At 36.7% G+C, this 12,404-nt stretch overlaps 1 protein-coding gene across 1 annotated transcript in view; it reads right to left on the reverse strand.

The window, feature by feature from the left end:
* Nucleotides 1–12,404, reverse strand: part of MYOF (myoferlin) — a 65,065-nt gene that overhangs the window by 16,638 nt on the left and 36,023 nt on the right. Inside the window, exons 23-32 of the mRNA XM_054382219.1 lie at nt 10,562–10,754; nt 9,401–9,556; nt 8,796–8,927; nt 7,405–7,568; nt 5,656–5,770; nt 5,436–5,541; nt 3,424–3,566; nt 2,942–3,115; nt 1,769–1,880; nt 64–141 (exon numbers count right to left, since the gene is read on the reverse strand). Of these exons, the coding sequence (XP_054238194.1) occupies nt 64–141; nt 1,769–1,880; nt 2,942–3,115; nt 3,424–3,566; nt 5,436–5,541; nt 5,656–5,770; nt 7,405–7,568; nt 8,796–8,927; nt 9,401–9,556; nt 10,562–10,754 (1,373 nt within the window). The remainder of the gene's footprint in view (nt 1–63; nt 142–1,768; nt 1,881–2,941; nt 3,116–3,423; nt 3,567–5,435; nt 5,542–5,655; nt 5,771–7,404; nt 7,569–8,795; nt 8,928–9,400; nt 9,557–10,561; nt 10,755–12,404) is intronic.

Consider the following 12,404-nt stretch of genomic DNA (forward strand, 5'->3'; position numbering starts at 1 on the left):
AACAAAGTTACTAGTTCATTGCATAAGTGGGCTTTCGGCACCACTAGCAAGATTTTTCCATACCTGAAAAACTGTCTTTGTCCAAAGCCATGAGGTTTCTCGCCTGGTAGACATAACAGCGAAGGTGGTAAGTATATGCTCCTGTATCAAGTAAAAAGAGTCCAATTGCATTAGATGGGCTTCTTTTCTGTAATGAATATATTCTGAATTTATAAAAATACCTTGCACATTTTAACTAAAGCATAAGCATGGTGGTGACATTTCTGCTTTTCTCTTCCACTGACACATGTACTAATACCAGCGAGCTAGCGCCCGAGAACGTGTTCCAAGACAACTTAAAGCAGAAAAAAACCAAAACAAAAACCAAACCAAACAAACATAAAACATCAAACAAACAAAACCACAAAAAGAAACCCCACTCATGCTATTCGGGCTTTTTTTTCACCATATGATCATCTATAGAAAGCCTTCTATTCAAAAATTCTGCTTGAAATGGTGTGATAATCCAGCTCCTCTGAAGAGAATCAAGAACTAGGCATTCCTGTACTTTAAGTATTTAGTACAGCACTTGCAGGGACCTCAGAGTTTCACATTTTTAGCTATTATCTCTAAAAAATTACTCCAAAGACTAAACATTTGAAAAAAAAAAAAAAATCCAACGATAAAAAAACTCACTGCAAGCAAATTAGAATGGTTTAAAAGGAAGATAGAGGAGAGCACATGGCTGAGTCACTGCAGCTTTTCTTTAAAAGAAGTCAACTCTAACCCTTTCAGTCACCAGGAAAATCTGAGCCACTCATGACATCAATGAGCTGAACTCTCAACTCTATCAGGAAAAGGTGTCATTGCAGTCACCATTTAAAAGAAACTATAATAATCTTCCTCAGCTTCTGAAAGATTTAAGATTTAGGTACCCATTCCCAGCAAGAAGATCACGTTCTATAGAGACTAAATGAAGTCAGAGATCCTCAAAAAGGATTTTGAGTCTTGGGAGTGGATGGCGTTCTCTGTTCCTATTACCTAACACTGGTGGGTCCCATCTGAATGTCTATGCTTTTATGAATGCCCTTGCAGTGATTCCAAGCCATTTAAAGCCAATCCACATTGATAACATCACAGTTTTGTTCAGTTTGCCAACTCAACTACATGGTTGTCAAATACTGCTTCCTCTGGATCAGGCATTTGTCTGCCCCTGCATTGAGCTGGTTAAGGGAGCTGAACCAGCAAAAAATTAACTGCACATACATCATCTCTCCTGGCTTAGTTTCTTGCATTGTTAGGGAGGAACCCTAATGCTACCTTTAGAATTCCTGTTCTCATACAGGTTGTAAAATAGTGTATGATAGTGGCCTGAAATATCAAAATGATTAACTGTTCGGTTTTTCTTTTTTTTAGTAGCCTAAATAGAGCCCAATAAAGGATGAGATAGTGATTATAATGGAAGGTATAAAAACCTAAATGTAAACCACAAGGAACTAGGTATTAGGGAGATGTTCTTTACAGTGGTGGTGGTGATACAATGGAACAGGTTGCCCAGATTGCTTCTGGATGCCCCTCCATGGAGGTGTTTGAGGCCAGGTGGGATGAGGCCTTGAGCAACCTGGTCTGGTGGAATTTGTCCCTGCCCGTGGTAGGGGGATTGGAACTAGATGATCTTTAAGGTCCCTTCCAACCCAAACTGTTCTACGAATCTATGAATTACAACTTGATTTGAGACGAGGGAGAAGTAGACATGATTTGCAAAAAAGGAATTGTTAAAACAACTTACTGTCAAAGTAGCAGGAAACAAGTGGTGTATTGGCACCAAACACCTTTGTAGCTGACTCCTTGGTTTTGTCTGAACTCTTCCCTTCTCCATCATCGACAGTATTGTCTGCACCCTGAAGTTACAGGAAAAAACAGTTACTGTGTATTTACAAACACAGAAAAGACCTGCTATAAGTGGACTGTGTGTGGAAATATACAGGTTTCAGTCTTTCCTCCAGGACAAGGAGAAATTTACTGTCTTGAGTAAATTACTTTGAAAGATGTTTATTCATGTCCAAAGGTCTGGTCTTGTTGCCATTGAAGCAGTGCAGAAATCAGATCCAGTCATTTCACCTTATTCTCCAGAGTGCCTTATATCCTGAGATACACTAGGCTCCCTGCCAGCTTTTAGCAATGAAAAGGTGGCAGGTCTTCGGCATTCAGCTATAGTAAAGAAGTGCTCTAAGGCTTTGTTCTAGCAATAGCCCAGGAAGTATAGTCAGAAGAGAAACTGTAAGAGGAATTTTTGAACTGTGGAACCAAATCATGTGGAGAAACAAAATGCTGCCAGTGAATAACGGGTAAGCATTTAGCACAAAAAAAGAGAAAAAAAAAACAAGCAAAAAGTGTGCACTTCTGTTAATGCTATACAGACTCAAGAGTCATTATTTTAAAAAAACAAATTAGCCTTCTCACATTATTTGCTGTATTTGGTAAGTACAGTAAATATATGAAGTTGTGTTAATCTCGAAACTTGAGGGATGTGTGACGTTCTGGCTTCTTCAACACTTTGCTATCCTTTCTTCTGTTTGGTTGTTTATACATGCAAATATTAATCAGGGGCAGCTATTCCAGTGTGTTGTTTCTTGTGCTGATGTTAATACTTCTAAATTACGTGCATGAATAGCTTGAGGGATCTTTTAATTACAGAAGGCTCATCTAATAATGTAGCCTTTTGCTATAAATCTCACATAATGTAATAATAAAAATAATCTAAAAAATTAATTAATAAGCATGTTAAAAAGATCCTCCAACCTCAATGGTACCTTTCAGACTTCAGACAATGTAAATGGCATTGTTTCCTCAGTTATATATCAGTCTAATAATTCAGGGACTGAAACAACTGATCCATTTATTCACTGTAAATGAACAGAGGGAACTTCTAAAGGAACTTGTTTGATACTCTGTCTCTTACCAAAGCACCTTCAAGTTTAAAGATTGCTGCTGCACCATGTGTCTCTGAGGGAGCCATTTTTCTTCTCCATCGTCTCCGACGGAAAGTATCAGAACTGCGTTGTTTCCAGTGAAATTTCCAGCCAATCAAGGAAGCATATTCCCATCCTTCTTGATCTTCATATGATGATGTTCCCTGGAAGACACAAATCCCTGTTACCCACAGTGTTGTATAAATGCAATTTAAAAAAAATGAGGACTTGCTCTGGCAAGCATAATAATCTCATAAATCAAAGCTGGAGACACCAATTTACAAAAAATAAAATAATACAAAGAAAAAGAATATAGTGAAAACATACCAAAAAACCAACAACCACCTTGTATCAATTTTTTTCTTTATTCAGGAAATGAGTAATATTGTGTGGAGTTAGGAAAAAAAAAAAAAGACACTCAAATTGTTACAATGTGCAAGTCTGAGTCTGACTGCAGCTCTCTTCTGCTTACCCTTCCTGCTGTTGCTGCTTGAGCTGGATCCCTCTTACGCTTCCGCACCAGTCTTCGTCGTCGATGCGTGTGGTACATTTTCTCGGCAGCAACCCATGACTTTGGCTTAGTGTCTGGGGGAATAGTAATTCCGTATTCCCATCCTAAAACAGAACTGATTAGTTGGTATATTTCAGAAACACAAGCAAGATACAAAGAAGAAAAGCATGGGAAACAGTTACTCTACCTACAGAGGACGAAGCTTTAGTTGCACAAGATTATTTGATATGGCAAATCCAAAGTGGCCAATAGCTAGATGGCAACTGATTACACTTTATGATGAAAATGTATTATGACAATAAAAATCTCAATATTAACACTTATACAGTACATTTAAAGTTGTTTTCTTTTCATTCTTGTTTTTTCATATTAGATGTACCGATATCACATTTCTTACTTCACCACTGGGAAAACTCATCCTTAATTTTAGGTAAGAGTGAAATGTCCTGTGTAGTCATGCAAATCCAGCAGCCTGGCTTTTAAGGGAACACCAGCTATTTGAACTCTGATCACAGAAGTTTAAGAATTGTTAAACCTGTATACTGTATTTTGACTTTACATCTTATATTCCAGTTCTCAGGTATCTAGGACTCAGACTTTTATTTAGATTCATCTCTTAGTAAAATGTTACTGCATATTCCTACGAGAGGTTCCAGTAAAGACAGGTATGAGTACCCTTTAGTGTAAACTTTTTTCCTACTCAAATAGCTATTTAATTAACTTATATTTAACAGCCATAACTATTTGAGAATTTTCAGCTGTTTTAGAACAAATTAAAAGTCATGATAGTTTTGCAACATTCTGGGCTTTCCAGAATCTTCCATGACCTTCCCTTCTGCTTTTATTATTCATTTTGGTTTTGAAGCATCAAATCAATGTTCTTTAACTACTTTGCTATGAGAGACTGCCTCAATTTTCCTGTTGCTCTGAATTCTTTTTTATTCATTTACTGTTAACATTTTATCCTGATCAGTTTCCATGCCTGCTTTCCCACACAAATCTGCAAGTTATTCTGCTCTCAATAATAAAAGAATCCTTCATACACTTGTGTGGTGTGTGACCTTTGGTCTCAGACCTGATTCACCTCTCTTAGCATTGCTTGGTGACTCATGCTCTGGCTGAAGGCTCCCAGTTAAATTGCCAGATAGATCCAAACCTGGCTTTACCACATGTTTTTTGTGCAATTACAGAGGCTTCCTATCTCAAGCTTCTGACTTCTCTTAAAAAAAAAAAAATCCCAATTATTGACACTGGACTTGGGAAAAGTGTTTCATAAAATTGTATCAAACAAGGATGGACTCTATTTCCAAAAATGCTGTTTAAGTACATACAGAGTTTTCCCAACTGGAACCTCTTGTTAGTAGACTGTTGTTTGCACTAGCCTTCATTTTAAAAAATTTGTCAAACTTCAGGCTCAAAATTTGCTGCTGCTGCTGCAGTTAACACCACTGTACGGTTTCTTAGATTATGCGATTATCTCTCTACTAGGCACTTACAAATACATTTATTACATATGCTGTTCAAAATACTAGTACCTTTTCATCCCAAAAAAGGCTCAAAAAGAACAAGTTAGCTTGATGCAATAGTAATTAAAATTAAAATAGAATCACAGAATCATAGAATAGTTTGTGTTTGAAAGGATGTGAAGTTCCAACCACCCTGCTGTGGGCAGGAACAACTTTCACCAGATCACGTTGCTCAAAGTTCCATCCAGCCTGGGCTAGAAGACTTCCAGGGAGCAGGGAATACACAACTTCCCTGAGCAGCCTGTTCCAAGCCTCACAGAAGTAGCAGAAACAGATGCAGACAGTAAACATTCTCTTAACATCATTAGCAACTGTTTCCTTGACATTTTTTCATAGGTCAACAACCATCATGCACAGGACACTGCTACAGCCTTGACATGCTCCCTCCTTCAGTATAGACTATGACAAATTGTCCTAAATAATCAGCAGATAAGCAGTAAATCTTACCATGCTCATCCACTGCTCGATTCAAATCAGATTTCCAAGCATCATCTTCCCACATCCATCCAAGAGGACAGGTGAATTCACGTGGTGGTGGTGCCTTTTCTCCATTCTTTTATGCAGGGAAAACATAACAGTTCAGTGCATTAATAGACGAAATACACTGTATAGCAAATTCTAGAACTCTTTCTCTTAAACCTTTACTTTCCAGTGAAAAATAGCTCACCACATCTGTGTAACTGTCTTCAGCTGCTTTCCATTCCCCTCCAGGATAGCGACTCTCATTTTCATATACTTCATCAGTAAACTCAGTATGACCAGCATCAGCTTCAGTCAGCAAACTGCAAGTCCAAAGTAAATATAATACTAAACTAGATGTATTTTTGTTAGCTACACAGAATATATAGAAACAATGTAAAAAAACATGCGTGTGTGCTGGAATTCCAGATTGTCCATCTTTGTGAGGTGTCTGTTTTGTTACTAGAGTACAGTGTAGCTATCATCTATATGAGGTTTACTTATTTCCTTAGAATGTCTTCTCAACGCTGAAGCAACTGCAGTAGTAGTAGGTAAGACAAGGAACATATTTAGAAGAATGAGTGACTAGCACGTGTGTTTTAACTGCTGTTACCAGGATTTGCTTTCAATAATTCCTCTTGGAAAAAGAAAAAATAACGTGTTTAAGTGCAGAAACCCCCAGACTGCGCAGAATGATTACATGCATCTCTAATTTTTATACAGTTAGTTATGCAATAAAATTTGGCAATGTACTTAATTTTGTTCCCCTTTATGCTGCTGACAGGGCAAGCAAGCAATTGGCTAATATTTTTCTACACTGTAAGTAAAAGAAATGAGAACGTTAAAAAAATCAGACAAAATAGCCTTGATTTCCAGTTGGGATTCGCTGTGATTCTGCAAGGACAAAAGTACGTTCTAAAATGCCACCTGCTGGGCAAGTAAAGCCATGCAGACGATTTTCCAGTATAAGCTGATGCAAGGCACAAATGCACTTTCACATTTTAACAGTAGGGGGGTTCCATTATCTGAGAAAATATTTCCATGCCTGTTATTTCTTTTTTTCATTTCAGATTATTCACTGAACTAACACCTGTTAACTGAATATGAAAATAAATCCGTTCATTGATACCTATTAATAGCTATAATTTGGGAAACTGATCAAATAGCAGCACATATTTTTCCTGCGCTGTTTTTCTATAGCAACAATCCTGTTGCTATGGAATACAATCTATTTTTTTTTTTTTACAATCAGACCATAGGAATTTTTCAAAGGCTGCACCTATTCTTCTATGAAAAAAAAATAAAAGAATCTCTTCCTCAGGCTGTCTTTTCTTTGTGAAGCAAGTAATTTTAAATTAAAGCTGGTTTAAAGAGTGGCAACATAAACAGCTGAATTGGCACAACTCAGGAGCTGAAAACTTCTGACAGAATCTGACTGAATCTGCTAGAGCTGGGGGAGCATTGACACTTCATGCCAGAGGAGGAATTGTTACATGGAACCACAGTCTTAGGCTCTGAAACAATCCCTGCCTTGAGTCAGTTTGGTTGATTAACGAGGACAATGGAACTTCTTGACACTTAGTGAAATAAACACAAAACCCCATCCACTGGGGCGACCATGCAAACAATGTAATGATGTTGATACAATATGATCTGCAATTTCATATTGGATATCAGGTTTCTATCTGTGGAAAATCTGGCTGAAAGCATCACAGCAGCATCTGAGAACCTGGTAAATTGGTTCCTAGGGGACAGATGCAATTTTTCAGTACCATGTTTATTTTACTTTTTAAAAAAGGTCATTTTAATTTTAGTCTCATTAACAACAGGCTTTTGCTGTCCTAGAAAGTTCAGCTTTAAATCTTGTTCTCAGTCAAGAAAACAGAGGAGCTTTTAATCTACACTTTGAAGTTAAACTCTTTTATTCCTACTTGTATAAAATAAATAAAAATCTAACCTTCTTTCAGGATCAACCATCCATTCTCCTTCCCACTCCCAGCCCTTAGGGGGTAGAAAGTACTCTCTTTTCAGTTTGATTTTTCCTGTGACATCAGAAAATTTGTGGCGACCAACGAGTCCTGAAGTACCCCATTTTCCAAAAAGAAGAGCCTGATTTTCATACTGTTTGAGAAGAAAGGAAAAAAACCCCAAGCAGTACCCTTAAGAATAATGAAGCATTCTGCAATGTCATCATTAATTTCTTAAATTTTCTTCTATGCTGCCAGGTAAACAATGCTTCCACTGCTAAACTACACTAGCTTCTCAATGCCCACCTCCAGCTACGGTCAAACTGCCTCCAAATCAAATCTTTGTTAAATAAAATTTCATTACATTATTCAAAAAAGTTTCTTCTGTTCCCTAAATGCATGATCCTCTCATTCTTCTTCATCTCAAGTCTCCTCCTATTTAAAACTTCATCATTTGCAGCATGTAAAACTGAATTAGAGTCTTATGATGGAAGCTACCAGGGGCATGATTCTGATGTCAGCCCAGTCTATATGCTAATGGGATTATTCACAGTTTATGATGGTCTTGAGTTTTGTTCTCTTTTTCCTGCAAAATTGTTGGATTGCTGTATGAAGAGCAAAAAATTACTCGATAACGTCTTAAACAATGGCTCTGAATATCCACTGACTATGTTCAGTGACTTACTGCAGCATTACTAAATATTTAAGCACAAGTACAATGGTAACACAAGCCCCTGTAAAAATATCATTTCATTAGCTATTATACTGATACTGGACTAGATACACCATTAGGTGATGGGCCATATGAAAGACATTTGTCACTTACCATTTTCATTCAAATTCTCTACTATATACTGCGGGACTATTTCAAGCATTTTTACTCCAGATTTGTTAACTCTTACCATTGAAATGTTATCACATTGTAGGCTTTTGTCAGCAAAATCTACCGGTTTTGACCAGTTTTTTCCTGTAACAGTAAATTTTCTACTTCTACAAAAGAACGATTATAAAACAAAACCACTTCTATCCAACTATTATTTGCAGAAGTGAAGAAGCAATTAAAATAAAAGGGTTATTCACATGCCAAAACATAATGGTCCAGATCCCAATCTTAATTGCACTGATAAAAATCAAAAATAAATGTCTTCAAAAATCACTGGAGTTAACCAGATTTTTACCTGATGAACCAGTTCAGAATCTGATCTGCTGAAGTTCATCTGGTTGGGACAATGGACTTGAATGAGGTCTACTTATTTCAGTATAATAAATACTACTTTCCCTTTCTGCCTGGCATGAAAAAAAGTAATACAAAAAACTCCATTTCATTTAATTCCTAACACTCATATTTAAGTCTAAAGTAAGAAAGGAATGGTAGACATACCATTTCTGCAAAAACACTGAACGTTCCCTCTGCAAAGCTATTAAACTTCTTTTCCACTGCACTGAGCCCAAGCCAAATGTTAATTCGCAGCTCCGCAGGCATTTTGACATCTTTCGTCTTGTCCTGGGGGTACTGGCACACAAAAAAAAAAAAAAGAAGAAAAATATTCCCATTCAAGAGTATGACTCAATGGAAAGACATACTAGGAAACTTCTGGGTGTTGACACACACTATATGATTTGCCGAACACTAGCCAAAACTTCAAATACTTTTTTGGACCTTCTCTTACTTACACTAATTATTCCCTCTGATGGTCTCCATTCCCATCCAACCCCAAAACACCAACCTCAGAAACACTTTAAAAGCCCTATCACAATTGTGAACTCTTTCAGAAAAGCCTCAAAGTTAGGGTCTGATGCTGGTTCCATCTGGCATGCACGAACTTTACATTTGTGAGGTATTTTGAAGAAGCTATATACAGTTGGCTCTTTTCATCTGAATTTCGACACCTCATTGTTTATAGTTTATGCACATGTTTCGTGCTCATGTCAGAAGGCATCACAGTTTAGGGAGTTATTTTTTTAAGGGGGAAAAAAACCCAGTACCTTTAAGAAGATTGTTTGGGTCTTTCCACAGTATTTACCAGATGATTCAGGGCTTGTTGTGGAATACAGCACTTGGAGTGCCGGAACACGAGCATAAGCCAGTCTTTTCTCCCCTCGGATCATCCATATGATTACATCAGGCATACTGTTTTGTGGCTGTGGATTATTTGGGGGGAAAGGAAAGTTAAGAATGGTAATGAACAAAATGTTAAAGTAATCTAATGCTTAGACAATAGAAACATAACATGAGATTTATGTCAACTAGAATTCATAATTAACATGAATTTATGACAGAGAGGAAATTGTTTTATTTTGCAAATAATGCAATACATATTATGGAAAAAAACCCCACTAAAAATACCATTGAGATTGTTGAAAAGCAAGGAAGTTTTATTTAAAAAATTAATTCCTATGTATTTTGCAAGTTTTTCTAGAGACAATTAGTATCTCACTTTATTTATGGTGACTGTAGTGACGGATTCCAAATGCTAATGCTCTGGATTGACTTGCTACATACTTAAGTGTTTGTTATGCTTACATGTTAAAGGCAGATCACTTTTTAGCAAAAGACAGCAAAAGCTATCTTTTTGCAGCTTTGTGTGCACCTTTGTATGCCAGCTGCAAGTCTGCCAAAATGACTGTTATTTTCAAAAAATCAGTGAAGTGACAATGAAAAAAGAGTCTCTAAAATGTTGTGAACATGAATTATGAGATAACTAAGATGAAAACTTAACATGATGCTGAAAATTAAAAAATCCCACAGAAATAAAGAGATTTAATTCTATTAGAAGTGGCTAACTATGGCTAAGCAAGCTGCAGAAGTATATCATATATCCAGCAGCCCCTGAACCAGCAAACTGACCTGCAATTCTGAATGAAAGGAAAGAACAAAATATTGTAATTTTATACAGTATAGAGTCTATTCTATAAATCACAGAGTGGTTATTTTCCAACATGTTCTCAGCAGAGACAGCTAACATACTGGAAAGTTACATTAAAGTAAATCCTAATTACATAGGAGAACAGGGTTACTTACATAGCATCTAAAATTACTGTTCTAAGAAGAGCAGATAATGCTTGATCAGCAGTGAACATTACACCATTTTGTGTTAGACAGCTACTTTTAAACTAACTGAATCACTAGTACTGCATGGCACTAACCTCCTCACTCAGTTGCAGTAATCTATCCAACCAATCCTCAATTTCTGGCAGAGTGGCTTTCACATCAGTAGCTTCATTTCTCATCCTTGCTGCTGCTTCTCCAATCTGTTTGAGCGACTTGAGACGCATTTTTTCTATCTGAGTGTCAAGGACTGTAATATTAGATTTGCCTTCTATGAGAGGAAATGGTTTACTGAAAAGAGAATATTTAAGATGGTTAATAGTCTAAGTGAATTTTATTTAGCCACACACTAAATATGGGCATGTATACAGTGGCAGCAGATTGAGTGTTGTCATTTCCTGTGACTGAAAACCATCAGAACAATGCTACAGTATCTATTTGTGCAGAAATTTCCACCTGACAAAGTGTTTATAGTAAACAAGGAAAATTGCTTACATAACAAGCACAAATGCAGAACAGCTCGAGGTCTGTGTTTTAATATAATCACTGCTAACCAAACCAAGTCAAACCCGTTCTCTATATATTCAAACTGGAAAATTATTGTCTCAGACTGTGTATTTCAATGATTAAACCACTGCCTTTAGACCTTTCCTTCACTGGAAACTGTAAATTCCAGGAACTCAATATACAAATACAGCTTGTGGCTAAGACTAAAGTTATCTAACCCTCTGGCACAAAACCCACCAAACTCTAAAAGAAATTCATGACACAACTTCTGAATCACTAGAGGGCAGAATAACCATTCAGTGAAAGGAAGAAATCCTACAGCATTACATTAGAGCCCAGGAAAAATTAGCTTTTTTGCAACAGTGGAGCATGCATGGGAGCTAATTTGATTTATATTATCCAGGTGCTACTGCTCCCTAATTGTTGAGTGATAAGATATTCTATAAAATAAGGGACTGACTTAACAACAGTGCAGATGTGTGTCAGGAGGATGGGTTGGCATAACCAATAAAACCTGAAGTTGCTGCAGCCACTAGATGGCTCCATATGACAATAGTTTGCCCTTCATATTTTGCTTTCCTAAAGTATGCTTTCTTCCAGATCACAGCATGTATTCTATGAAGTTACTAGTTTATATTTCAACATAAGCTTTCCATCATGTAATTTTTTGCTAGTATATACTGATCTCCATTGTTTGCTTTTTCTTCTGTTCACTTTTATATTGGCTCTACAGCCTGATGAATTTGTTCTCTCATGCCACATTCTCTGTTATTTCCTCAATTTCCCTTTCCTTTTCCTGTGCTGTTTCATCACTGACTTATCTAATGGTTTTCAAGGGTCTCTCCCCACCTATTAATCTTTCTCATACAATTTCTTCCTCTATTTGGAATTTATTCTCCATCAAAACCTTCAAGTGCTGACTCCTATTGCTTTTTCTAAACAATCCATACATACAGACATGTTGACTAACAGCTAATTCAAAATATCATCTTTATGCTCCTTGAACTCTAAATAGTTTTAAAATTTTTTATTGTGGCCTTATAAATAAACAACAGAATTTCTTCCCTCCTCAGTTTCAGAAGTAATATTGAAACATGGGTAAACAAACATACACGATGAATTCTAAAGAAGCCAAGATGGTAAAAAAGCAGCAGAGATCCAGAATTTCACATGTTTTGAACAGTCCTGCCTTAGATTTTTTTTTTCCCAAGAGATGCTGTTATATTACTAACAGTAAATAAGATAAAAGGAGAATTACAAAACCAGGTGGATTACTTCACCAGCAATATTCGTGCCATGTTACTACTTTCAGAGACTTTTGGAATTCCAGTTCATAGGGGTGATCAGTTTTATAGTCCTTAGAATTTGTTTTCTGACTTAGTAAAGGCAATTGCAAAGATTCTAAGCAGGCCTAGAATGATAACATAAAAGATA

This window comes from Indicator indicator, chromosome 7 (genome assembly GCF_027791375.1).
Source record: "Indicator indicator isolate 239-I01 chromosome 7, UM_Iind_1.1, whole genome shotgun sequence".
NCBI lineage: Eukaryota > Metazoa > Chordata > Aves > Piciformes > Indicatoridae > Indicator > Indicator indicator.